Raw genomic sequence first — 27,374 nt, 5'->3', positions numbered from 1 at the left:
TGTTCTAAAAGGACGAGTGGTCTGGCCCACATAAATTTTGGGACAAGGGCAAATAAAAACATAGACCACAAATGTCGAGTTACATGAAGTGATGTGTCTTAGCTCAAATGATTGACCTGAGCTCGGGTGCACAAAAACATCCTTGAGTTCCTGTGTTATTAGGCAGGTAGAACATTTTCCACATTTGAAGTGGCCAACGGGTTGATCAGTGGCTAAATGTGGCTCTGTGAGATCAGATGGGCTCAAAAGTTCCTTGAAATTCTTTTGGCGAGAATATGCCATTCTTAAATGAGTGTCACTGAATGTTGGATGTAATACCATTACATCCCAATGGTGTCGTAAAATTTTGGTAATGTTGTTTTTTTTTTGTTTTTTTTTTTAAATTTTTATTTATAAATTTTCCATTCTTATAATATTTGAATCATACAATATATTATTAATTATTACATATCCATAATATTATCATTAATAATTCATATTATTTAAAGTATAATATGATAAAGATTATACAATAACATATAAATATAAATTCCCTCCCCCTTTTTGTATAATATATTTCCATTAATTAATCAAATCCCACCCATTTCATATATAATTTTTATCATTGTGCTAAGAAACTAATCATTAGAATAATTTGTCAATGGTTGCCAAATTTTATTGAAATTAAGAAGATTTCCATGTTGTAACGCTAATATTTTTTCCATTTTATAAATATGACAGACAGAATTCCACCAGAACGTATAATTTAATTTGGTATAATCTTTCCAATTTTGAGTAATTTGTTGCATGGCGACTCCTGTTAGTATTAGTAATAGCTTATTATTATTTGCTGAAATCGGACTCTTAGTTCTCATTGCAGTGCCAAATAATATGGTGTCATATGAGAGTCCTACGTGATTCTCTAGTAACTTATTAATTTGGGGCCAAATTGAATTCCAAAATGCGTTTACACAGGGACAGAAAAAGATTAAATGATCTAACGTCCCTATTTCCAATTTACAATGCCAGCATCTATTAGATCTAGTACTATCTATTTTTTGCAGGCGCGTTGGGGTCCAGAATACTCTATGTAATAAGAACAACCATGTTTGATTCATAGATGCTGACCTTGTAGATCTTAATCTCCAGGACCAAAATCGTGGCCATTGAGATTCAGAAATTGTCTGACCAATCTCAATACTCCAAATATCCCTAAGACCTGTTTTTTTTTTTTTATTTAAAAATCCGTATATCAATTTGTACCATTTTGCGGCTTGGTGACCCAAAAAATCCGCCTGGAAACATAGAACCTGTAGACTATATTGATTATTTAGATTTTTCCATTCAGGGAACCCTACCTGAATGGCCTGCTTCAATTGCATCCATTTAAAATATTGTGTTTTATTTAATCCAAATTTATTTTGCAATTGTGAAAAATTAAGCAGTGATCCTTCTGATATAACATCATTCAATGTTCTTATTCCTGCATTTATCCATTGTTTCCAGACGATTTTAAATCCGCCAATTCTGATCCTGGAGTTTATCCATATTGATTGATTTAGAGATTTAGCAATAGGTTCTGGTGATAGATTACTGATATATCTCAATGTTTTCCAAGTGTCAAATAAAATTCTGTGGTCTTTGTATCTTTTAGGCATTGTTATAGTTATTAATTGTTCTGGATATAAAGGGAACAGGAGCCGCCATTCTAAATACAGCCAATCTGGTACATTTTCTAAAAGGTCTGGGAGGATCCAATACATACCCTGTCTTAAAATATAGGCTTGATGATACCTATAAAAATTTGGAAAATTTACCCCCCCTTCCATAATTGGTCTTTGTAATGATACTAAAGCGATTCTTGGTCTTTTCCCACACCAAACAAATTTTGTAAGAATATTATTAAGTTTTTTATAAAATGACCCCTGAAAAAATATTGGAATCATACTCATTTGGTAACAAACCACAGGCAATATCATCATTTTAATTGTTTGAATTCTTCCCCACCAAGAAAGATGTAATGGATTCCATTGCTCACACATTTCTGTTATTTTTTTTAATAAAAGTTTTTCATTCTCTTTGACTGTGTCTTCAATTGTATTTTTGATCATAATTCCTAAGTATTTTATACCATCCTCTTTCCAAATAAATGAATATGGGTCAAATAATCCTTTGGTACAATGAACATTTATTGGGAGAATTTCAGATTTGTTCCAATTAATTTTATATCCAGAAAAAGTACCATATTTTTCTATTAAATTAAGTATACATGGAATAGTAGTTTCCGGTTCTCTTAAATATAATAATATATCATCTGCATATGCAGATAATTTAAATTCAAAACTGGTAAATGATATTCCCTTTATCTCCTTAGTTTTGTTTATTGCAATTAATAAAGGTTCTAGGACAATATCAAAAAGTAAAGGAGACAGAGCATCCTTGTCTAACTCCCCTATGCAAGTTAAATCTATTTGATAAATTATTGTTAATATATAATCTTGCTCCAGGAGAGCTATACAATGTCTGAATCATTTTAATAAAACCGGATCCTATACCAAACCATTGTAAAGCTTGGTATATAAAATTCCATTCCACTCTATCAAAGGCTTTTTCTGCATCTAAAGATATTAAAAAAACTGGATCATTTATATTTTTTGCTAAATTTAATGAGTGGAATGCTAATCTAGTATTATTTGATGAATGTCTTTTAGCAATAAATCCTGTTTGATGTACATCAATAATGAAAGGAAGAGCTTTTGCCAATCTTAATGCTAATACTTTAGCCATTAATTTGTTATCCACATTCAATAATGAAATAGGCCTGTAATTTGAAACCAGAGTAGGATCTTTGTTTGGTTTTGGTAAGACTATAATTATCGATTCTGCCATAGTACCAGAAATATTTTCATTCTTTATTTGATATTGATACAAATTTAACAGATGTGGTAATATGATATTTTGGAAAAATTTATAAAATTCAACAGTATACACATCTCCACCTGGAGCGGATCCAACTCTAAGAGACTTCAATGCTGTTTCTAACTCTTTTAAAGATATAGGTTCTTCTAAACTTCCTTTTATATGATCTGGAATATTTGGTCCATTATATGAATTTAAAAAAGTTAATCCGTCTTGTTCTTTATTTTTATAAGAATTGGAAGTGTATAATTCTTTATAAAAATCAAGAAATTGTGTTATAATATCTTTTGTGTTGGTATGTGTGTTACCTTGTGTATCTTTCATTGCAATAATCTTAGATTTTCTTTTCTTTACTTTAAGAAAATTTGCTAATAATTTCCCCGCTTTATTTGAATTTCCATAATATTGTACTTGTTTATTGAAAATGTCTTTCCTTACAATTTGAGAAGAAATCTCATTATATTTAACTTTTAATTTTAATAATTCTTGTAATGTATTATTTTCCCATTTCTCAATTAATTTATTTTCTAATAATTTAATTTGCTTTCCCATTTCAAGAAATTGTTTTTTTTTTTTGTTTATTAATAAATGTTGAGTATGAAATAATATTTCCTCTCATAGTTGCTTTAAAAGCATCCCATAAGATCTCAGCATTAATAGTATCTGATTCATTAAATTGAAAGAATTCTTGCATTTTTATTTTAAAATCTTCAAGAAATTTTGAATCCGCTAGTAAATCATTATTAAATCTCCATATTGAATCAAAGTTTTCAATATCATAATTTTGAAGATTAATCCACACACCAGCATGATCTGAAATTATAATGGGATCAATTATTGCTTTTAGTACACGCTGCGCTATATTATTAGAAACAAATATATAATCAATTCGTGAAAAAGATTTATGGACCTGAGAACAAAAAGAAAATTCCTGTTCATTAAAATGAAGAATTCGCCATATATCTACTAAATCACAAGATAGTATCAAATTATCTAAGCCTAATGATTTCATAACTTTACTTGGTTTTTTATCCAAAATCGGATCCATTACAGCATTGAAATCCCCTGCTACTATTAAATTAGATGTAGCCAGTGGTAAAAGTAATTGTTGAATTTGTTTAAAAAACTCCATTTGATTCGTATTAGGAGCATATAAATTGAATAAATTCAGGGTTGTATTTCCCAGAACCATTTCGATATGTACCCATCTACCTAAGGGATCATAATTAATTAATTTGAAATCTGCATTACATTTTTTGTTTATTAGAACAGCCACTCCAGCTTTTTTCTTTAAAGCCGGTGCAAATAAACATTTTGAAATCCATCCTCCAGATAATTTTTTTGATTCAATTTCCGAAAGATGGGTCTCTTGAATGAAGTAAATGTCCGCATTTTGATTTTTAAGGAACGATAATAATTTGTTAATATTGGGGGAATATTCCAAAACGCATGTAACAATATTTTCCATATCCTCCTTGTTGTTGTTTCTCGGAAGGAATAGGAGGTCTCTGTTCATAAATTTAGCCCTTCTATATGCTTTTTTCAATACGGTTGAAGGATACCCTCTATTCTTTAAATGGGTATATAATTGCTTGCTGTTAAATTTGTAGTCTGACATATCTGAGAACTGACGTCTGTACCGAAAGAACTGTGACGTCGGCAAACTTCGTTTCAGTGCTGTGGGATGGTTACTGGAGAAACTGAGAAAAGTATTTCTATCTGTGTTTTTTCTGTGAACAGTAGTCTGGATAGAACTTTTTTCTCTAACAACCCTGACATCTAAAAAAGAAATGGAGTCAGGATGACACTCCATACTGAATTCTACCTTCTGGTACCTAGAGTTTAACCAGACATAGAATTGGTCAAGTTCTTCTCTAGAACCTACCCAAATGACAAAAATATCATCAATAAAGCGTAGCCATGTAAGGATCTTATCTGAGAAGGGATTGTTCACAATCCACACATTCTCGAATTTTTGCATAAAAAGGTTGGCTACGGAGGGTGCCATGGTTGCCCCCATGACTACCCCTGAGATCTGTTGAAAAAATTTGTCTTGAAACCTAAAATAATTTCTTTTCATGGCCATAGTCAAAAATTGTATTAAGAGATGAATGGGGATTCTACTGTTACTCGTGTTGTTTTGAAGAAATTCCTCCACAATGATGATAGCTTCATCTTGAGGGATGATGGTATATAATGATTTCACATCAAGTGTGACAAAAAAGGTTATATCATCTGAATTTGTGATTTCAGAAAGTTTTGTCAAAAGTTAGTGAAACGCTGGCCATCGTCGGTGTACCGATCAACTGAGATAAGTGGAAAGTTTTTTTCTTCTATCAAGCATAGACAGCCCTGCTTATAGTTTTTTATGCTGGGAGTATAACGGAGGTTTTTGCCAGTGAGGTTACCACCCTACCACCTTTATCCACCATTGTGGTGGTGGGAGGGCTTTTGTCTGAGGCTTTTCCTCCAGTTCAGTTTGAACTTTCTCCTTGGAACTAAAGCAGCACTGCCTACATTCTTTATATGACATTGTTCTTTCTTTTCTTTTCTTGTGAAAGTGTGTTTCACCATATTATTGATTTTTCACAGATCCGAGTAATTTTGTGCTATATTAGTAAGTGGAACATTTAAAGAGGTACGCAGAGAGGAGAGGCAATGGCACCCACCCCCCTTATTGTGCCACTGATCAGGAGCCAGGATGTTTGACAAGAAAATACATATTCAAATTCTGCTATCACCTCAGTAACAGCAAGAGAAAATACCTTCCACTGCAAGGCTGAAATCATACTCCATATACCCTGGCACAAAACTAACCCATTTGGAGAAAATGCCCTTGAGAGAAACCAGATACTGTGAAGAAACACCAAACCCTGCAAATATGCTACTCAGAAACTCCATAGCCAGCTGAGCTGCAACATTTCCACTTGGGGGTAGTGGAGATTCAGGTACTTGACTTTCTGGATCTCTGGTCTCCCCAGCTTCTGGCATAGATGGTCGATGAGGAAAGCACAGGCTTGCTGTCTATTCCACATTTTCGGTGACATACCTCCCAGCACACTGGTTGAGAACCACTGCTATAGACATTGTACCTTTTTGTAAAAGCCAAAAGCAAATCTCTACTCTGCTTCAACTCAAAACGTATAATTAAAAAATGTATTTAAAACAATTTTAGACCATCAACATTAGCCAGCTCTTATCCATTTCTGCTATAGTACAGTGGTTCCCAAACCATTCCCCAAGGCACCATAGCAAACTCACAGGGGAGCCATGGCATATTTTAAGACCTGCCCCTCTATCTGCCCTTGCTGCATTCCCAAACTCACAGCAAAAGTGGCAAAACAAAAAACAGCTGTCATGGGACCACAATGTAAAACCCGCAGCTGCCAGTTCTGCACCCCTTGACATCGGCTGTGGGTTTGTACATCGCTGGCCCATGAGTGTAACTCACCTTGAGGTAAAGGTAAATCCAAAAGTCCTTCCTTTTCCCGTTATGTGATGTCTTGGTGTTCCAGGGCCCAAAGTGATCTTTGCAATCGCAGGGTTTTGTACTGTATACATGTAATGGCCACCCCCCACACACTTAATACAGGTCTAAAGTATTCCTAAGCTCAATGTCTGTTATGAATTTTGCTCTGTTTGGAGAGAGCCTTTCTAAAGTTAGCTCTTACAGCTCAATATTCAAAAGCCAATCACCGAAATGTTTTCTTGCAGCTGAACAGCTAATTTTATCTGTCCACAAAGGGAGCACCATTTCCTTTTCTATATCTAAGCAGTAATACTCAGTCACTTATATGTCTAGATGGCTGAGCCAAAGAGATAGCATAATGCCAGCACTGGCATATTGCTGGAGTGATTTGTTATTTTCACCACTGTTTCAATATTTGACCCATCCTAAGTGAAACCTCCAACGTAAGCATTTTAGATGATGCAGAAATATTCAGCAATGTCACAAATTCTCCATGCAGTTCAATATTGAGGCCCAGATGTGCATGATCTAGGATTTGATCAGCTTGTTGTTTGGCTAACTTGGGAGTTTTGTGTCCTCTGTCTCACTCTGTCTTTTTACTTGGTTTGTCCCTCTGTTCTCAAGGCTTCTATTGTCTTCTCTTGACCTAGAATAGAAACTTTGCCTATTTGGATGCCTTATAATCAGTTTATAGGCAAGGTACAGAGGCTAGTAGAGATTTTGGTAGCACAAGGTAATCCTAGTCTTAGCTCAGTTACCCCAAGATCAGCCTGAGCTAATAAACCAGAAGTTCCATGCGTTTGGGGCATGATATTTGTTTCCAGTTGTCTTTATTGGAGTAACTTTTGTTTTCCATGCAGTTTAACCCTTTGTCATCGCTCTACTCGCTGGATGTTCTGGCAGATTCTTCACACCGAACATGTTTTCCAGCACACTGCAGAGCCAGGTAACCGTCTTGAACTTGGCATTCTAGCATTAGGAAAGTGGCTTAAAGACAGTGAACAAAGGAGGACTTACTGCTCAATTATTTATATGGAAAAGCTTGAGGGTCTGTTAGACCTCCGCACTTTAGCATAAAAATAATCTGGAAAAATTACAGTAGACTTAACTATACCTTCTGGTGGAATTCGTTATGCCACATTTATAAAACGGAAAGAACAATTGCCATACAAAAAGGGAATTACAATAATTTTAAAAAGATTTGGGGGCCATTGACAAATTATTGTAATGATTAGACATCATTTTCCACTGAAAGTACATTTATACGTAGGGGGGAGGGGGATGGTATAAAGTTTTTTAAAGATTTAATCAATAGATAAGAATACAATATTTATATGATATTTTTGATTAAAATATTTGGGGGAAGGGTAAGTGGAGAGGGAATAAATTTAAGTATTTAAGATGACAATTGAACGAATTTCAAGTGATGTGTAAAAGTTTTAAATGATGTAATATTGTGTACTTGATGTAAGATGAAAAAATGAATAAAATATTTGGAAAAAAAAAAAGAAATAATCTGGAGACCGGACTGACGAGCAAAAAAATTGTTAAAAGGACGTGTCTAAATGGCAGAAGAAATTTAATGTGCACGTGTGCAAAGTGATTTATTTAGGGAAAAGAACCCCAACTCCCAAGTATAAAATGTTAAGAGTCACCACCCAAGAAAAAGATCTTGGACTCATTGACATTTTCAGTGCTGTGGCTGCTAAAAACGTAAGCAGATGGAGACCAAAACTGAGAACATCTTTATGCCTCCGTTTAGATCCTCAATGCATTGACGCCTTGAAGGCTCTGTGCGGGTCTAGTTAAAAATGGAGATTGCTTATCTGTAACAAGGGCACGGAAATGCAGTCATATTCAAAGGTGACATCACTGATGGATGAAAACTCTCCTAGCTCAGACTACCGTATTTTCACGCAAATAACGCGCACCCGTATAAAACGTGCACACGGGTATAGCGCGCAGAAATCACGATGATATGCACAAAAACTTTGGTATACCGCGCTCGCTGCCCGACGCTCCTTTCGCCCGCCCTGACTTTCCGTGCGCTGTCCCGACTCTCCGTTCACCCCCCCTGACTTCCGTGCACTGTCCCCCCTTGAAGGTCTGTCCCCATCCTGAAAGCCTGATGCCCCCCCCCCGACGTCCGATACATCCCTCCCCCCGAAGGACCGCCGACTCCCCAACAATATCGGGCCAGGAGGGAGCCCAAATCCTCCTAGCCACGGCAACCCCCTAACCCCACCCCGCACTACATTACGGGCAGGAGGGATCCCAGGCCCTCCTGCCCTCGACGCAAACCCCCCCCCCCCCAACGACCGCCCCCCCCAAGAACCTCCGACCGCCCCACCAGCCGACCCGCGACCCACCTGGCGACCCCCACGACCCCCCCACCCCCCTTCCCCGTACCTTTGGTAGTTGGGCCAGAAGGGAGCCCAAACCCTCCTGGCCACGGCGACCCCCTAACCCCACCCCGCACTACATTACGGGCAGGAGGGATCCCAGGCCCTCCTGTCCTCGACGCAAACCCCCCTCCCCCCAACGACCGCCCCCCCCAAGAACCTCCGACCGCCCCCCCAGCCGACCCGCGACCCCCCTGGCGACCCCCACGACCCCCCCACCCCCCTTCCCCGTACCTTTGGTAGTTGGCCGGACAGACGGGAGCCAAACCCGCCTGTCCGGCAGGCAGCCAACGAAGGAATGAGGCCGGATTGGCCCATCCATCCTAAAGCTCCGCCTACTGGTGGGGCCTAAGGCGCGTGGGCCAATCAGAATAGGCCCTGGAGCCTTAGGTCCCACCTGGGGGCGCGGCCTGAGGCACATGGTCGGGTTGGGCCCATGTGCCTCAGGCCGCGCCCCCAGGTGGGAGCTAAGGCTCCAGGGCCTATTCTGATTGGCCCACGCGCCTTAGGCCCCACCAGTAGGCGGAGCTTTAGGATGGATGGGCCAATCCGGCCTCATTCCTTCGTTGGCTGCCTGCCGGACAGGCGGGTTTGGCTCCCGTCTGTCCGGCCAACTACCAAAGGTACGGGGAAGGGGGGTGGGAGGGTCGAGGGGGTCGCCAGGGGGATCGCGGGTAGGCTGGATGGCGGTCGGAGGTTCTTGGGGGGGGCGGTCGTTGGGGGGGGGGGGGGTTTGCGTCGAGGGCAGGAGGGCCTGGGATCCCTCCTGCCCGTAATGTAGTGCGGGGTGGGGTTAGGGGGTCGCCGTGGCCAGGAGGGTTTGGGCTCCCTTCGGCCCAACTACCAAAGGTACGGGGAAGGGGGTGGGGGGGTCGTGGGGGTCGCCAGGGGGGTCGCGGGTCGGCTGGGGGGGCGGTCGGAGGTTCTTGGGGGGGGGCGGTCGTTGGAGGGAGGGGGGTTTGCGTCGAGGGCAGGAGGGCCTGGGATCCCTCCTGCCCGTAATGTAGTGCGGGGTGGGGTTAGGGGGTCGCCGTGGCCAGGAGGGTTTGGGCTCCCTTCTGGCCCGATATTGTCGGGAAGTCGGCGGTCCTTCGGGGTGGGGGTGCGAGTGGTCCTGCCGGGGGGGGGGGATGTATCGGACGTCGGGGAGTCGGCCGGGCAAGAGGGCTTGGGCTCCCTCTTGCTCCGATCGTGGATGCGGGTGGGAGCGCGTGCGAGCCGTCGTTCGGGGTGGGGGTGCGAGCGGTCCTGCTGGGGGGGTGAATCGGGCGTCGGGCGGGGTGGGAACTCTGTTTTAAAACTTTTGTATACCGCGCTCACGCATATAACGCGCGAGGGGTATGCGCGGTAGGTAAAAACGCGTATAACGCGCGCGTTATATGCGTGAAAATACGGTAATCAAAGTTCAGTGGTTCCTGCGCTGCCTCCCTCTCCCGCTCAGTCTATAATGAAGCTGAAGCAACATAGCTAGAGGGTTGGGTAAGTATGGCTGTATACGGAGAACCCTTGTTTTACTTTCTCCAAGAAAGTCCCAGTTTAATAGAATGGAAGCAGAATCAGAGTCGTACAAAGAAGTGCTGTAGAACTGCTTGGACAAAAGCCACATCCTGAGTGTTTAGTAAAAGAGGGAACTGTGGCCCAAGAAGCTGCTTTAAAAATGTCCAGTCCTGAGATTTGCTATTGAGATAGCCTTTGCTTGGAGTTGGGCGGGGCCTATTCATCCTTCTTTATGGAAAGTCATTTTTGCCTCTTCACTCCCTGAAATAAAAACTTGAGACTTGATATTCACAGTGAATGGTCTACCTAAATTTAAAGACCTTTTCAAAACTTGGTTATTCTGATTTTTTTTTTCTTATCTTTGCTTTCAGAATTCCTTTTGTCTCACCTCTTTCTGTCCTTTGGATAATATTTTTGTACTGTTTACCTCCCCCTTCTTGCATGTTATTTTGATTACGGTTCATTAGAATTATTATCTTTAGCTAGTTTTTATTTTGTTAGTCCTAGTTCAGTTGATTCTTTTATTTTATGCTCCGATGGCTTGTGAACGGCAGCATACCAGATTTCTCAAATAAACAATCAATCTTACATGGTCATTTTTGAGGAGGCTTGCTGAGAAAATGTAAATGCTATCTGTATAAAATGATGAGAAGGACCTAGAGATCCATTGTGATTGCTTACTATGGATTGAAAAAATATCAGAGCCTTCCACCCACAGGAATGGAGTCAAAATTAGATAATGGTTAAACTGCTTGAATATTATGTTGTGGTATGTTAATCAGCTTTTCTATTCCACCTTTACCTATTCAGTTCAAGGTTGGAATTACAAGAGGAAATTACAATAGACAGTTTGACACAGACATTCAATAGGGTTGCTAGTACAGGTGGATTAGTACAGTTAGGTCATAGTTACTAATCCATAGTTACAAGTAAGTCTTTGTTGGCTTGTCGTTATGTCCCAGGAGTTGTATTAGACAGTTTAGAAAAGGGCTTTTACAATTACAAGTTCAATTACTTCAGGGTTGGCTTCATGTCTTGATAAAGAAATGCTTTTAGAAATTTTCTGAACCTGAGATAGTGGTCACAAGATCATAGTGTAAATGGGAGTTGGTTACAGCCATTTTGCTAATTGATATTGGATAGATAAGGTCATTTGCCTGGTAGACTTTATATTGTTGCATTCTGGGAATTTTAAGTGGAGAAGATTTCTGGTGGAATATCTGTTGGAAACACCCTGGGGTAGGATGACCAACTTTGTTAGGTAGTCAGGGGCATTCCCTCTCAGGATCTTAAAGGCAGTGATGCCTTATTTAAATTTGATCTTTGTGGTTATGGGCAGCTGAAGTAGTTTCATACAGTAGAACTGTTGGAGTTTAGATGAAGTGCAAGCCAGTTTATACAACATCTCTGTCTCAACAAATTTGTGAGTTCACACAGTCTGTCAAATTGACCATCTGACTAAAATTGTATGGACATCTGATGCAGGCAGTTTTTGCTGAAACAAGGCCCATTTTGGGTCATTTAATAATTTGAACTCTGCTATCCCAATCTGTGAGGCCCTTGGTATATAAAATTTTGCTGAAATCTTTTGAACACCGCAACATCTGGTCTTCCACCTACTCCAAACAGTTGGGTGAAGATACTTCCAAGCACCAGTTCCATCATATGATGTCAACAGTGAGCCATGCTAATTCTTGTCCTACTGATGATTCAGTGAAGGTGCATGCACCATTCTTCAGACCTGTATCAAACATCAGTCCCTGGACTCGTCTCCAAAGATGCCACTCATCCAGTACTGTGATATAGGCTTCAGCTCGCTGTTTGCCAGTTCCACGGTTAAGTTTTGGAACTCTGAGTAACCTCTCTTAACCTAGGACAAGCAGGCAGCATATTTTCACATGTGGATGACATCATCCAAGGAGACCGGTATGAAGAGTGCTTTTGTGAAGCTTCGAGACTGCAGACATTGTGCAAGGATGAGTGCCTTCCTGCCCGACATCAGCTCACAGTTCCTCAGTTCTTCATTTTCCATGGAACAAAGAAGTTAGTTTGGACCTCTGTCCAAACGAGTTGCCTTCCCAGACAACTTAATTTTAACCTTTTCGGTTTGGTTTGGTTCATTTCATTTCTTTTGTTTTATTTTATAATTAACTTTCTTTACTTCCATTCTTTAAAAAAAATTTTTTTTTCCTCGGTCAGGGCTTCGTTTTTTCAAATTAGGTTTTGGTCTCAGCTTGCAACCTTTACGTCTTTTTACCTTGCTGCCGAGAATTTTTCCTCTAATGTTGAGGCCTTCTAGCAGGTTCAAAAAGTGCACTCATTGCCAGTGGCCTATCTCCATCACTAACCCGCACAACTGGTGCATTCAGTGTCTAAAGCCGGGGCACCGAGTAGACACTTGTATCCACTGTTCTACCTTACAGAAACACTCTCTTAAGGCTCGACGCATCCAGCAAGAGAAGCTGTTTGGACCAGCCATGACCTCTGGTGACATATTGATGCCATCGGTACAGACAGTTCCTGCATCAGGTAAACTTGCTAAGAAGCCATCCTCTTCACATCAAGTATCGCAGACATCTTCAGCATCGAGTCTCTTGATGCATACCAAGCATCGATGCCATCAGAGATTTCCTCCTGTGCAGACTATGTCTCCTTCGGGCATGCTTTCTCATTGAGGTCACCCCTCGATGCGCTGCAGCATCGATGGTACTGGATGTTGAGCAGTCTTTCCAGGACCAACTTAAAGAGTTTTTCCAAAGGAAGCTTGCTGGCCGAGCCTGAACATGGCACATCAGGGCACCAGGGTACCAAATCCAGCTCTCCATCTAAACATCGACGGACATCAAGATCCTGCGGTACCAATGCTTGCTCTTCTAAATCCAAGAGAACATTGCACAGTACCGATTCACATTCATCTCTACACAAGTCAAAATCTACACATGCTCAACTTTGATCTTCATCTTCATCGAAGGAATTCTTCTCGACACTCTCACAGTCATCGTACTCCTTGGACCAAGAAGCATCCATCTTCTCCTTCCTATAGAGCAGGGGTGTCAAAGTCCCTCCTCGAGGGCCGCAATCCAGTCAGGTTTTCAGGATTTCCCCAATGAATATGCATGAGATCTATTAACATACAATGAAAGCAGTGCATGCAAATAGATGTCATGCATATTCGTTGGGGAAATCCTGAAAACCTGACTGGATTGTGGCCCTCAAGGAGGGACTTTGACACCCCTGCTATAGAGAGTCTCCTAAAGTTGGGGATGTTGATTCAGATCTCGCTGTACATACTGATACTGATCTTGAATCCATGTTATCTGCTCCAGAGTCGTATGGCATCCCATCAGATCATGGGGACAGGGCGGAGACGGACTAATTTTTTCCACGTGTCATTCTCTGGTGGAAACCTCAGCAGCACTTGTCTGCTTCTCAACAAAGCATCAGGTGACCCCAGAAGACATGCTTATTTCTGTGAGATGTGTGGGCGATGCTTCTTTTTGTGGGCACATGCTTAGGGCTTTTTTGTTTCTTATGAGCTTCCTTCCTTCTTAGGAGGGAGATCTTTGTTCTTGGAAATGGTTTGTCTGTACAATTGTTTTTAATTTCAAGATGAGAAGGTTGCTGACTGTTTTATCACTACCCTTCTGGGACCTGGACTGTATTAATTTGTTCTCATGCCTCCTAGCTGTTTTCAGGCTGGAATTTTAATGGCCTACTTGTCACTCTCAGTAGGTGAGGGAGGGGGTACCCAGCACATAGTTGGCAGAGTCTGACTTCCTGGGAAAAGATGTCTCTTTTTCTTCAGTATAAGTATTCTCCTTTGAGGGCTTAAACATCTTGTTAATAATGCTGTATTAGCCTATACTGTCTTTTCCTCCCAGACTTTGAGAGATGAGGAGCTATTGCCAGTTAGTATGTGTGCGTACTGCGTATATCTATATTTATGTGGGTATGTGTGTATGCAGTCTCTCAAGTCTCATAGTTAAGTAGTATATCCACTTTGTTCTTCTCGCTAATTCTGGCTTGAGTTGACTATTGCCATGTTGTAGATCAGGGGTGCCCACACTTTTTTGGCTTGTGACCAAGTCAAAATGATCTACCAACAATAAAATAAAAAAAACCACAAAGCACACTACGCAGAGAAAATGTTAATTATCATTTATATTCGGGGTTTTTTTCAAAGAGGTCAAGGCAGATGACTTTAAAATATGCAATGTCACTTCAGTAACAACTATACAAAAATAGACAAATATACCCCTCCCTTTTTTTTTCCAATTCTTTATTCTTTTTAAAACTTACAATAAGCCAGGCAGCAATTGGTTGGCCCGGAACTTCCTCTCCAACGTCAGAATTGACGGGGAGAATGCTTCTGCAGGGAGAACTTGGGGCGGCGGTGGGGAGAGGAAGGCTGATTGGCCCAGTAGATCGCGAAGGCAATGTGAGTCTATCACAGAGCCCGGGTTGGGCTCCACAATTGACTCGCGTTGCCTTCGAGGTCTACCAGTTGATCGTGATAGACGTATTGGACACCCCTGTTGTAGATAATGCATTAAAACTATCTTCCAAAATCTGGCAATCAAGTTCCTGCTCAGAACCATCTTGTGACTCCGTGGCTCAGACAGACACTACCTGCCAGTAGTTTCTAGAATAAAATTCAACAGTCATATTTTTGCCCCTCAGGGCAGTCTACTGTATACAGAGCACCCTGGTGCATGGTCCCAGAATGAGAACTTACTGATTCTACATCTGTTTCATGTGTTGGAAAAAGCAGAGTTACTCACCAGTAATAGATGTGCAGCATCTGTCCAGAGTGTGATGCAGTGGTTAAAGCTACAGCCCCAGTACCCCGCGGTTGTGGGATCAAGCCATGCTGGTCCTTGTGACCCTGAACAAGTCACTTAATCCCCCATTGCCCCAGATACATTAGACAGATTGTGAGCCTGCTGGGACAGACAGGGAAAACTGCTTGAGTGCCTGAATAAATGCATGTAAACTGTTCTGAGCTCCCCTGGGAGAACGGTAGAGAAAATTGAATAAATAAAAAAATAAAACAGTATAGAAAATTGAATGAATGAATCCTCTGTAATAAAATCCTAAGCGCGCATGCGCACTTAGGACGACGTGTTCCCTGACAGCACGATGTGTCCCTCCGTGCCGAATTCCATTTTCGAACACGGAGCCAGGGAACACGCCGGCGACTCCCCTCTCCCGCCCTCACTCACCAACTGCTGCCGCCGCTGCTGCTCCTCTTCAAAGCAGCCTCTGACAGGATCGCCAGGGGGAGAGGGAAAGGGGGCTGCTTTGGAGGAGGGGTGTGCTGGGGGGCAGACAGCAATCATGCTTTGTTCTGGGAGGGGGGAACATAAGGGGGCCACGGAGCAGGAAGGCATGGCACAACAGGGGGCCATGGGGAGAGGGAAAGGGGGCTGCTTTGGGGGAGGGGTGTGCTGGGGGCAGACAGCAATCATGCTTTGTTCTGGGAGGGGGGAACAGAAGGGGGCCACGGAGCAGGAAGGCATGGCACAACAGGGGGCCATGGGGAGAGGGAAAGGGGGCTGCTTTGGGGGAGGGGTGTGCTGGGGGGCAGACAGCAATCATGCTTTGTTCTGGGAGGGGGGAACAGAAGGGGGCCACGGAGCAGGAAGGCATGGCACAACAGGGGGCCATGGGGAGAGGGAAAGGGGGCTGCTTTGGGGGAGGGGTGTGCTGGGGGGCAGACAGCAATCATGCTTTGCTCTGGGAGGGGGGGGAACAGAAGGTGGCCACGGAGAGACAGGCAGGCAATCGCCCACAAGAGAATTCATTCCACCACCCCCTCCTACATAAAATCCAAGCTTCCCATCTACACCCCCACTCGCACCCTCCGTTCAAAATCGGAGATACGTCTATGCACCCCCCCCGGAAGGTCCCTCCTCACAGAAACTGCCCGCAAACGATCCTACAGTCACTTCATTCCACACCTCTGGAACCAACTCCCTCCCCAACTCAGACAACAGAACTCATTATTAACATTCCGCAAATTGGTAAAGACCCTCCTCTTCAACTAAAGATCCCCTCTGTCTCTCCCCCCCCCTTAAGCACCCCCCAATCCTCTCTCCTACCTTCCCCCTAAATTCCAGTACAATCTTATCTTAGTCTATCCTCTGACAAACTGTACTTAAACTACACAACTACCTAATCTCACATAACTGTACTTAAACTAACTACTTATATTTGAACTCTCCTCTTAAATTGCTGTATTGCCTGTACTTAAACTCACATCACAGTCTTGTAAGTCCAATCATCCAAACCTGTTGCACTTCTTATATGTCTAATTACCCTCAATTGTGTATGTTCACTTGTAGACCGTTCTGAGCTACTGGGAGGACGGGATAAAAATCTAAATAAATAAATAAAATAAAATACAGGCAGGCAGGGGGCCAGGGAGACAGAAAGAATAACAGACATACAGGGGGCCAGGGAGAGAAACAGAAAGAATGACAGGCAGACAGCATCCAAGGAGAGAGAGAGACAAAGAAAAAAAAACCAGACAGACATCTTCTCTAGCACCCATTAATGTAACGGGCTTAAACACTAGTAAATAAATAATCTGCGTCTTGTCTTCTCTTCTGAGAAAATATGCTACAGGTGAGTAGCTTTGCTTTTCATGCTGCTTATCCCAAGTCCACATTAATAAAGGTTTATGGACTCTATTTAGGAACTGTGCAAACCTTTCTTAAGTCTTGTTACACTAAGCAAATTGCCATAGTTTCTGCCAACATCATTGTGTGCTCCTTAGTTCTCGTACTTTTAGAAAGAATAAAGAAGCTGTTCAGACCCACCCCTTCCACTTCACACAGTATTTATAGACCTCTCCCAAAGCTCCCCTCAGCCATTAAGTCTAGCCTCTTTAGCCTTTCCTCAAACGGAAGTCATTCCATCCCCTTTATCATTTTCATTGCCATCCTCCGTACCTTTTTTAAATTCCACTCTATCTTGTTTGAGATTTGGTGATCAAAATTGCACACAGTATTTGAGGTGCAGGTGAACTATGGAGCTATACAAAGGCACTTCTTAGGAAGGAAAACCAAATGGTAGCCAGCGTGATTAATAGAGAATGACATGGTGGCTGTTACCCTTGGCTAGCCGCAGGTAGCCCACCGAAACGGGGTGAGAAAAATAGTGTTTGCCGCGGGGACAGGGACAAGGCCATTTACTGCCCCGTGGAGCGGTGAATGATCGTGTCTCCGCAGTGAAGTAAGGAAGCGTAAGAGGGGGTAATCATGGTCATATTTTTTTTGGCGTTAAATATAATTTTTATTGTGTTTTGTACAATTTGGAGACGTCTTAATTCTTTATTTGTAATGCCTTTATAGAGGGCATTACAATAATTGATACTTGATATCACTAGGGAGGCGATTAGGATGTTTAATGGAACTCGTTATGCCACATTTATAAAATGGAAAGAATAATTGCTATACAAAAAGGGAATTATAATAATTTTAAAAAGATCTGGGGGCCATTGACAACTTACTGCAATGAATAGACTCCATTTTCCAGTGAAAATACATTTACAAATAAGGGGGTGGGGGAGTAGTATAAAATTCTATTAAAGGTTTAATAAATAGATAAGTGTAATAATATATATATTTTTGATTACAATATTTGTGGGAAGGGTGGGTGGGGAGAGAGGAAATTTAATTATTTAAGATGATTTTAGAACGAAATTCAAGTAATGTGTTCAATTTCAAATGTTGTAATATTGTATACTTATTGTAAGATGAAAAAATGAATAAAGAATTAATAAAAAAAAGATGTTTAGTGAGTGATCTAATCATTCGCAATCTGTGGAAGCAGTGCTTGACTACTGAGCTAATATGAAGATGATAGGTAAATTTGCTATCAAATGTTATCCCTAATAATTTTAAGGAATTTACAATTTCAATATTCGAGGAGTTGAGTTTGAGGGGCCTGAATCGACAGGCCTTCATTGATAGGGAAAATCATTACTTTAGACTTTTCCGCGTTGAGGGCTAGCATATTTGAGTCTAGCCATAGTTTGATTTTCTCCAATTTCTGATTGATAAGCATTATTTCATCTGGGTCGTTGAGGTTAATTGGGTGAATCAATTGTATGTCATCAGTGTATGCGAATATTGTAAAGCCGATGGATTGGCCAAGAGTTAAAAGTGGTGCCATAAAGATATTAAAAAGCAGAGGGGATAAGATGGAGCCTTGTGGAATGCCAGGTTTATTTGTGAAGGTTTCTGATGATGAGGTGTTGAAGACTATTTTAGATGATCTTTCGGAAAAAAAATTGGAAAACCAATCCATGATTTGGTCTGAGATACCAGTTTCTTGGAGACGTGACAGCAGATGTTTTTGATCGATTGTGTCGAATGCGGAAGATAGATCCAGGGAAATAAGCAAGACTGATTGGTGATGGTCAAGATGGTAGAGTATTTTAGTTGTCAGACCTAAAGCGAAAACTTTGTTGAATGATGCTGGCGAAATCCAGTTTGATTAGGGTGTAAGACCTTTGTCTGTTCGATGAAATCAGTGATTTGTGAAAAAACCATTTTTTCAGTAAGCTTAGCTAAAAAGGGAATGTTGGCTATGGGCCGATAATTAGATGTGTCCTGGCACTGATCTTATGGTCCTTAATCCTGGGGTAGATAATTGATTCTTTCCACTGTTTAGGGATACAGAAGTTAAGCTAATATGCATGGGCTGAAAATTGGGAAGAATCGTTTCAGTGGAAAAGGAGGAATGATATCATTGCTGGTTCCTTTGGTGTTTGTTGAGTTAAAGCATCTTTTAATTTCTTGCAGGGTTGGCAAAGTGAATTGTGAACATTTAGAAAATGGAAGCATTACGGGTTCATTTCCTGTGATAGCATTACATATCCTTTCGGAGGTTGACTCTACATTCCCATTGTCGGGTTATGGGATAGCATTTCTAATTTTTTGTGTTTTGTCAGTGAAATGTGTGGCTATGGCCTGAGCAGTAGGGATATTGTCGGTCATGTTGATTACATTTTTTTTTTTTTTGCTGTAAGGGATTTAGTTATAGCATATAATGCGGCCATATTTTTAGCTTTTTTGATTTGTTTGGAGTAATAGGCTTTTTTTTTTTTGTTTTATTGGTTTCCGTTTTATAGTATGTAGCATGCTCTTTATATTTATTCAAATTGACTTAATTGTCTTTGTTTCCCAAGGTTATTATAAGTCAAATACTGTCTTCTATGTACGAGTCACCAGATTACCAGTAAGAACATAAGAGTAGCCTTACTGGGTCAGACCAATGGTCCATCAAGCCCAGTAGCCCGTTCTCAGGTGGCCAATCCAGGTCCCTAGTACCTGGCCAAAACCCAAGGGGTAGCAACATTCTACATAGAATCTCAGAGTAAGCAAGATTCCGGAACCCTAAATAGTAGCAACATTCCATGCGGAATCCCCAGAGTAGCAACATATTCCTCCAGAAAATTGTCCAAACCTTTCTTAAAACCATATTGTGTATATTCAAGTTTCTAATAAGTTTATTGGAAACACTTGTTGTAACATAAGAAAATGAATAAAGATTTATAAATAAAAATAAAACCAGCTACGTTATCTGCTCCTATTGATTTCAAAAGTATTTCCCTGTAACTTCATCGAGTGTCCCCTAGTCTTTGTAATTTTTGATGGAGTGAAAAATCGATCCATTTGTACCCGTTCTACTCCCCTCAGCCGTCTCTTTTCTAAGCTGAAGAGCCCTTGAAGTAAGAACTCAGCTACAGGTCATATGTGGCATGACTGACCAGTTTGGCCCATATATGGCTTGCTTTTAAGAGCTGATTACTGGGCAGCTGTATTCTGTACCACCTGTAATCTAAGTAACTGTTGGATATCGCTGTATCAAGCCCAGTGCAGAGTTGAAGCAATGAATTAATGAGGTTAAATCCAAGTGTATGTTTTGAGCCAAAAATAATTGCTTAAACTAAGGAAATTGTCAACATGGCAGACCTGTGATCTTGAGTAATAAGGTTGGAGTCTAAAAGACCCAATAATTTAAAAACAATCCCATCTACTATGACAGGGGGAGTTTGCAGTGCAAACTTAGCTTTGATCCCCCCCAAAGAGCTGAGATTCCTTCTGGTTTGGGCAGAGGCTCTTGGTGAGTAGGGTGCAGTGTAGATCTAGAGATGCTTACTGGCTTTCCAAATCCAAGCTCAGGGCGAGTTCCATACAGGATTTGAACAGGCGATATACCACGGTGTGCTTGAAAGTTCTTTTTAATCGAGCTGAAAATGCCTGTTTTAATTAGAATTATCTCTGTCTCTTAATGCCATGCTTCCTTGGTCACTTTCTGTACTCAGGGGAAAGGAAAAGGGGTGGGATGTGATATACTGCCTTTCTTTGGTTATTAGCAAAGGGGTTTATAAATTATGGGGCTCATTTTCAAAAAAGATAGACCTCCAAAAGACAGCACTTGGATGTCTTACTAGTCAAAACGTCTAAGTGGGCATTCTCAAAACAAACTTTCTAGACGTTTTTCTGGTTGCTTGTCTCCAGTGCATCTAAATCTTAAGGGGGATGTCACAATACCATATCTGGTTATCAGAGGCTGAAACTTTTCACACTATCTATTTATTCAATTTTCTATACCGTTCTCCCAGGGGAGCTCCGAACGGTTTACATGAATGTATTCAGGTGCTCAAGCATTTTTCCCTGGGACAATGGGGGAATCGCAAGGAGCAGTGTGGGTTTGAGCCCACAAGCTTAGGGTGCTGAGACTATAGCTTTAACCACTGCTCCACAGTGAACCACCTTAAAACCTAGGTCAAATTAATAAATCCAGTCCAATGGATCGGGACATAAGCCCGACAATGAATGCAGTAAACATCTTGTTTGAAGAAAACTGCACCAGATTAATACAAAGATTACCCACACAAGGCTATTTTCTGTTTTGCAGACAAGTAAATCTACACCTAGGATTCCCATGCTCCAGCGATATCAAGAGGAAACGCAAGCCAACAGCCTCTGGCACCTCCGTCTCCTCACTAAACGCCCCATCCAGCGCAGCCGGCTCCTCACTGATTAGGTCAGCCTCCAGCACTACTGGTTCATCAATGGTCAGCTTAGTGTCTGCTACAACCAGCTCCTTGCTGGTCACCCCTGCTTCCAGCGCAACCATATCTTCGCCAAGCAGTCCAGCTTTCACCATAACCGGTTCTTTGCAGGCCAACTCAACTTCTGCTGCAACCATCTCCTCATTAACCAGCACAGCCGCAGCCGAATGCAGCTCTGCTTCTGTCTCAGCCAGCTCCTTGCTGGTGAACCCAGCATCCACTACAGGTAATATGAATATTGATTGCACTGCAGACCTTCTGAGCAGGTCTCTGGCTTCTTTTTGCTCATGCTGGACACTGGCATTCTTCTTACCACCGACCTTTATAGGATAATGGAGACAAAGCAGTCGGGTTTCTCTTAACCTCAGGGGACCTCACCACAAAATTAAGTTCAAGAGAAGCAGTGACACATATTCGCAGCCTTTTCCTCCCTCAATGAACTAAAGACTTCTCTCCTGGCTTGAAAGATTGTCAGATGTCTGCTTTTTCTTTCTTATTTACATGCCAGGCTCCTGATAGGCCTCAGACCTGTCTTCTTCCTGAAACTCTATTCCAGGCAAAGGTGTAACAAGGATAGCCTGTGCCCAGGGCTGAGGTGCCTGGCATCGCCACGCTATGTGCCTCCCACGATGCACCCTTTTCCGTGGCCCTCCCTTGTACCTCCAAATTTTTTCTAGCTGTTCACAGCATCTTTTACCTGCTGCATAAGCTGGCCTCATCTTTCCCTCTGACATCACTTTCTGGTCCCCAAAAACAGAAAGTGATGTCGGAGGGATGGATGAGACCAGTGTGAGCAACAGGCGAAGATTTGAAGAGGTACAGGGTGGGGGAAGAGGACAGGTGCCAGCACCCCCGTTAGGTCAGTTCCCAGGGCGGTCAATCCCTCTCCTTATTATGCAAGTGGTTCCAACGACCTGTTTCATTATATCGATGTCCTTATCAGCTCTCTAGACTTTTCTCTATTGAATATTCATTAGCTGACACCTGGAACTGGGTCCTGGTTTTTGTCATTGGCCCAGGCTCTGCACAAATTTAATACTTTTACAGCAACGCCATAGTCTGGGGGCAATTTCCTGTGACCTTAAAGTACACAAGTACTTAACCTCTTTTTGGAACTTTCACTCTCAAATTACCCCAGGACAAACACCTGCACATATCTACATCCGCTAATATTTGTGGATACATTTTCTGTGTAAAAAGTTGACATCTAAAAACTGTAACGTCTGTGTCTAGTTTCAAACCCCACTTGCCCTAAGGAATGCCTTCCCCACTCCCCACATCTAAAGTAGCATGATGACCATATAGGGTGGCAGTTTACTGAAGCCCATTTCCACAGATAAGTACACTGTTAACCACAGAAAAGGCATGGGAATTTACCTTCTTGGGGGGTAATTTGATGTCAGGTTTCCATGTGGAAGATCCAAAAAGGTACTAATGTGAACTTCTCCAAATTAATGAATATGCAAATCACACAATGAGGACTTAGTAAATCAATCAATAGAAGAGTGAAAAGGGAAAACTTCAGTGTCAGGAGTGCAATACACCTTTTTCATGTCTGAATCTCTTAAGGTCTACACATAAGCAATTAAGCAGAATACAGCCCTGAGACTTGTCTATTCACTAAAAAAATATGACCATATCACAGAGGCAGACCATGACTCGCATTGGCTTCCAATAGAAGCGAGAGTGAACTTCAAATTCTACTGCTTACTTTACAAGGCTATCAACGGAGAAAGCCCAACCTACTGGAATAACAGACTAAATCAATCCTCCTCAATCAGACACAGAAGAACCCATTCACTATTCTATTACCCACCATCCAAAAATGTCAAACGAAAAAAACTCTATGACAACTTAATAGCCTCCAAAGCAGCTAATTGGACAAACAACTCACCACTGTTATCTTCATCCACAGATTACAAAACCTTCAAGAAAGAAATTAAAACCATACTCTTCAAAAAACTCGTTAAACCTAACCCAACATCCAACACTCTATAAACCCTTAGTACTCTCTAATTTTTTTTTTTCTAATTACCAAACATTATCTAAAACCCATAATTATCCCTTAAAATTTTATCTCATTGTTTATTTAAAAAAAAAAAAAATATTTATTCGTTTTCAAAAATTACAAGTGTAGAACAATCATTCATAAATATCTTAATTAATCACTTGACATTCTTATTTGTAACATTCCAAATAAATAATTATATAAGAAGCCCACCCCTCCCACCCATATACAAATAAATAACAATTATCAATTATTATCCTTCATAATCCCACCCCCCCTTATCTTGTCCAATATTTAGGTGTTTAAGATGTTTATTCTATTACTTCAAAGTTGAAATGTAATTCTTGTTTTTAGTTTGTATGTAATCCGCCTTGAACCGCAAGGTAATGGCGGAATAGAAATCACTAATGTAATGTAATGTTAAACAGATCAAATCCACAATTCGTGGCTTCACTGCTGACTACCTCATTAGACTTACCCAGTTCCCCATGTCCATAAATGTGTCCTTAATCATTAAGATGTCAAAACCAAATCTCCAACCTAAACTATCGACATGCTTCAAAAGGCAATTGTCCAAAATGAAAACACTGAAATTTCTAAAACATCAAAAGCAACATAAGAATAGCCTTACTGGGTCAGACCAATGGTCCATCAAGCTCAGTACCTGGCCAAAACCCAGAGTAGCAACATTCCATGCTACCGATCCAGGGCAAACAGTGGCTTCTCCCATATCTTTCTCAATACCTTTTCCATCAGGAAATTGTCCAAACCTTTCTTTTTTTTTTTTTTTTTTATAAATCTTTATTCATTTTAAATCTTTCAACAAGTGTACAATAAAATCATCATTTAATATACAACATCACTTGAAGCTCTACAATTTCTCAAGAAAAAGATTATATTGGTGGGGAAGAGTACAAACGGTTAAAATGATGATCTTACCTGTAGTTTGTTACCAAATGGGAATGATACCAGTTTTCTTTCAAGATTCTTTTTATACAAAGTTAAATAAGGTATTGACAAAATTTATTTGGCTTGAGAAAAATCCTAGAATTGCTTTAGTGACATTACAAAGACCAATTGCGGAGGGAGGGGTAAATTTTCCCAATTTCTATAGGTATCATCAAGCCTATATTTTACGTCAAGGCATGTATTGGATCCTCCCAGAACCCACTGACAATATTCCAGACTGGTTTTGGCTAGAATGGAGACTCATGTTTCCTTTACGTCTTAGTAATGTTGTTAGTATCATAATGCCAAGGCTATACAAAGAACATAAAATTTTTATGGATACATGGAAGACTTTAAGTTATGTAAGTAATCTAACTCCTATTCCAATTAGCAAATCAACAACTCAAACAATTTGGCTTAACCCCAAGATCAAAATCGGCGGCTTCAAAATAATCTGGAAAGATTGGATGTTAGCAGGTATTCGTATTTTAGATGATATAATAAAAAATGGTAAGTTGCTGGAGTTTTCACAATTGCAACATAAATTTGATCTTAATAAAACACAATATTTTAGATGGTTGCAATTGAAGCAATCCATTCAGGTAGGGTTCCCTGAATGGAAAAATCTTACTAATTATCATAGTTTGGAATTCTTATGTTTCCAGATAAATTCAACAGGTCATGAAGCTGCACAGTGGTATAAATTAATATCTGGATATATAAATAAAAAACCAAAAAATGGTCTTAAAGACATTTGGAGCATTGAGATAAAACATCAAATTAATGCATCTCAATGGCCACAACTTTGGTCTTGGAGGTTAAAATGTACGGTGTCAGCATCTATGAAACAAACTTGGTTTTTTCTTTTGCATAGAGCTTTATGGACCCCTACACGTTTACATAGAATTGATAGCTCTAAATCTAATAGATGCTGGCACTGTCATATTCAAATTGGGACATTAGACCATCTCTTATTTTGTCCATTCATCTTAACATTCTGGAAATCAATATGGCCCCAAATAAATAGGATGTTAGAAAATCCGGTAGCCTTGACATATGATACTGTATTATTTGGAACAACAATGAGAGCAAGAAGTCAAATTTCATCAAGTAATAACAAACTTCTATTTATTTTAACTGGAATAGCAATACAACAAATCACTTTCAATTGGAAAAGACATGATAGGTTGAATTACACCTTCTGGTGGAATTCTGTTTGCCATATATACAAAATGGAGCTCACTATAGCAACACAAAAAGGTTATATTAATAAATTTCAAAAAATCTGGAGACCATTAACAGAATTTTGTAAAGAATAATAATTTTCCCATGTTAAGAATTTGATTAGAAGGGAAAGGGGGGGGAACATATTTCTGAATAATATACAATATATTAATACTTGAATGTATAATATGAAATATGGAAAGAATTTGCATTTAAAAATTTATTCATGTATATTTGATTAGAAGGGGGGGAGGGGATAATATTTTATTAACTAAGAAGTATATAAATTTAGATTTCTGAAATATTAATATGAATATTATATTAATTTTTCTAAATGAAATGTTAACTTAAATATTAATATATGAGCTTATCAAGTATGTATATTTAAATTTATTATTAAATTTATGTCATTCACTTGATGTAACATATGAAAATGAATAAAGATTTACAAAAAAAAAAAAAAAGAAAAAGATTATATCCCACCCCACCCTCCCAAAACTTATATTCAAATATAACATATATCATATAATATAATAATTTAGATCATTTGTTTTATAATTTGATAATGAAAACCCCAAAACCCACCCTCCACCCACAAACCAATATATATTAAGTAAGTAGGGGAAAATGCTGATTATTCATTATAATACCTTATTAATGGCCCCCACACATCCTTAAATTTATTAAAATATCCATTTTGAACTGCAAGCGCTCTTTCCATTTAATCTTGTGCAATCTTTCCAGTTATATGTTATTTGCTGAATGGCAACTCCTGTTAAAATCATTAAAAGTTTATTATTATTAGCAGATAATTGGCTTTTAGCTCTCATAGACATGCCAAATAAAATTGAGTCATATGACAATGCTACATGATTTTCTAGCATACAATTTATTTGATCCCAAATTGACTGCCAAAAAGTTAATAAGTCCAAACCTTTCTTAAAACTAGCAACACAATCTGTTCTTACCACATCTTCTGGCAATGTGTTCCAGAGCTAACTATCTCTGAGTGAAAAAATATTTCCTCCTATTGATTTTAAAATATTTTCCTGTAACTTCATTGAGTGTCCCCTAGTCTTTGTAATTTTTGATGGAGTGAAAAATCGATCCACTTGTACCCGTTCTACTCCACTGAGGATTTTGTAGACTTCAATCATATCTCCCCTCAGCTGTTTCTTTTCCAAACTGAACAGCCCTAACCTTTTTAGTCTTTCCTCATACGAGAGGAGTTCCAACCGCTTTATCATCTTGGCTGTTCTTCTTTGAACCTTTTCTAGTGCTGCTATATCTCTCTTGAGATAGAAACCAGAATTGAACTCAATACTCAAGGTAAGGTCCCACCATGGCGTGATACAGAGGCATTATAACATTCTTAGTCTTGTTAACCATCCCTTTTTTAATAATTCCTAGCATCTTGTTTGCTTTTTTGGCCACCACCACACATTGGACAGAAGGTTTTATCGTATTGTCTACAATACGGGGTAGGGAACTACAGTCCTCGAGAGCTGTATTTGTCGGGTTTTCAGGATTTCCCCAATGAATATGCATTGAAAGCAGTGCATACACATAGATCTTATGCATATTCATTGGGGAAATCCTGAAAACTCGACTGGAATACGGCTCTCGAGGACTGGAGTTCCCTACCCCTGGTCTACAATGATACCCAGATCATTTTCTTGGGTGCTAACCCCCAAAGTAGTAACTGTAATTTGGGTTATTCTTCCCAGTTTGCATCACTTTGCATTTGTCCACATTAAATTTCATCTGCCACTTGGATGCCTAGGCTTCCAATTTCCTAAGGTCTACCTGCAATTTTTCACAATCCGCATGCGTTTTAAC

The 27,374-nt window shown here is 40.2% G+C and overlaps 1 protein-coding gene across 5 annotated transcripts in view; it reads left to right on the top strand.

The window, feature by feature from the left end:
* The window catches only part of GPATCH2L (G-patch domain containing 2 like), a 94,035-nt gene that overhangs the window by 57,403 nt on the left and 9,258 nt on the right, over nt 1-27,374 (top strand). For 3 of the 5 annotated variants that reach the window (XM_033952345.1, XM_033952346.1, XM_033952347.1), the window contains exons 8-9: nt 7,228-7,313; nt 21,199-21,581. In XM_033952345.1, the coding sequence (XP_033808236.1) occupies nt 7,228-7,313; nt 21,199-21,581 (469 nt within the window). Of the gene's footprint in view, nt 1-5,644; nt 5,847-7,227; nt 7,314-21,198; nt 21,582-27,374 lie in introns of those variants that run through there. The other 2 variants (XR_004540140.1, XM_033952348.1) reach the window with 2 other exon arrangements.

Source organism: Geotrypetes seraphini, chromosome 7, assembly GCF_902459505.1.
Source record: "Geotrypetes seraphini chromosome 7, aGeoSer1.1, whole genome shotgun sequence".
Classification (NCBI taxonomy): Eukaryota; Metazoa; Chordata; class Amphibia; order Gymnophiona; family Dermophiidae; genus Geotrypetes; species Geotrypetes seraphini.
This window is presented reverse-complemented; position numbering and strand designations above follow the sequence as displayed.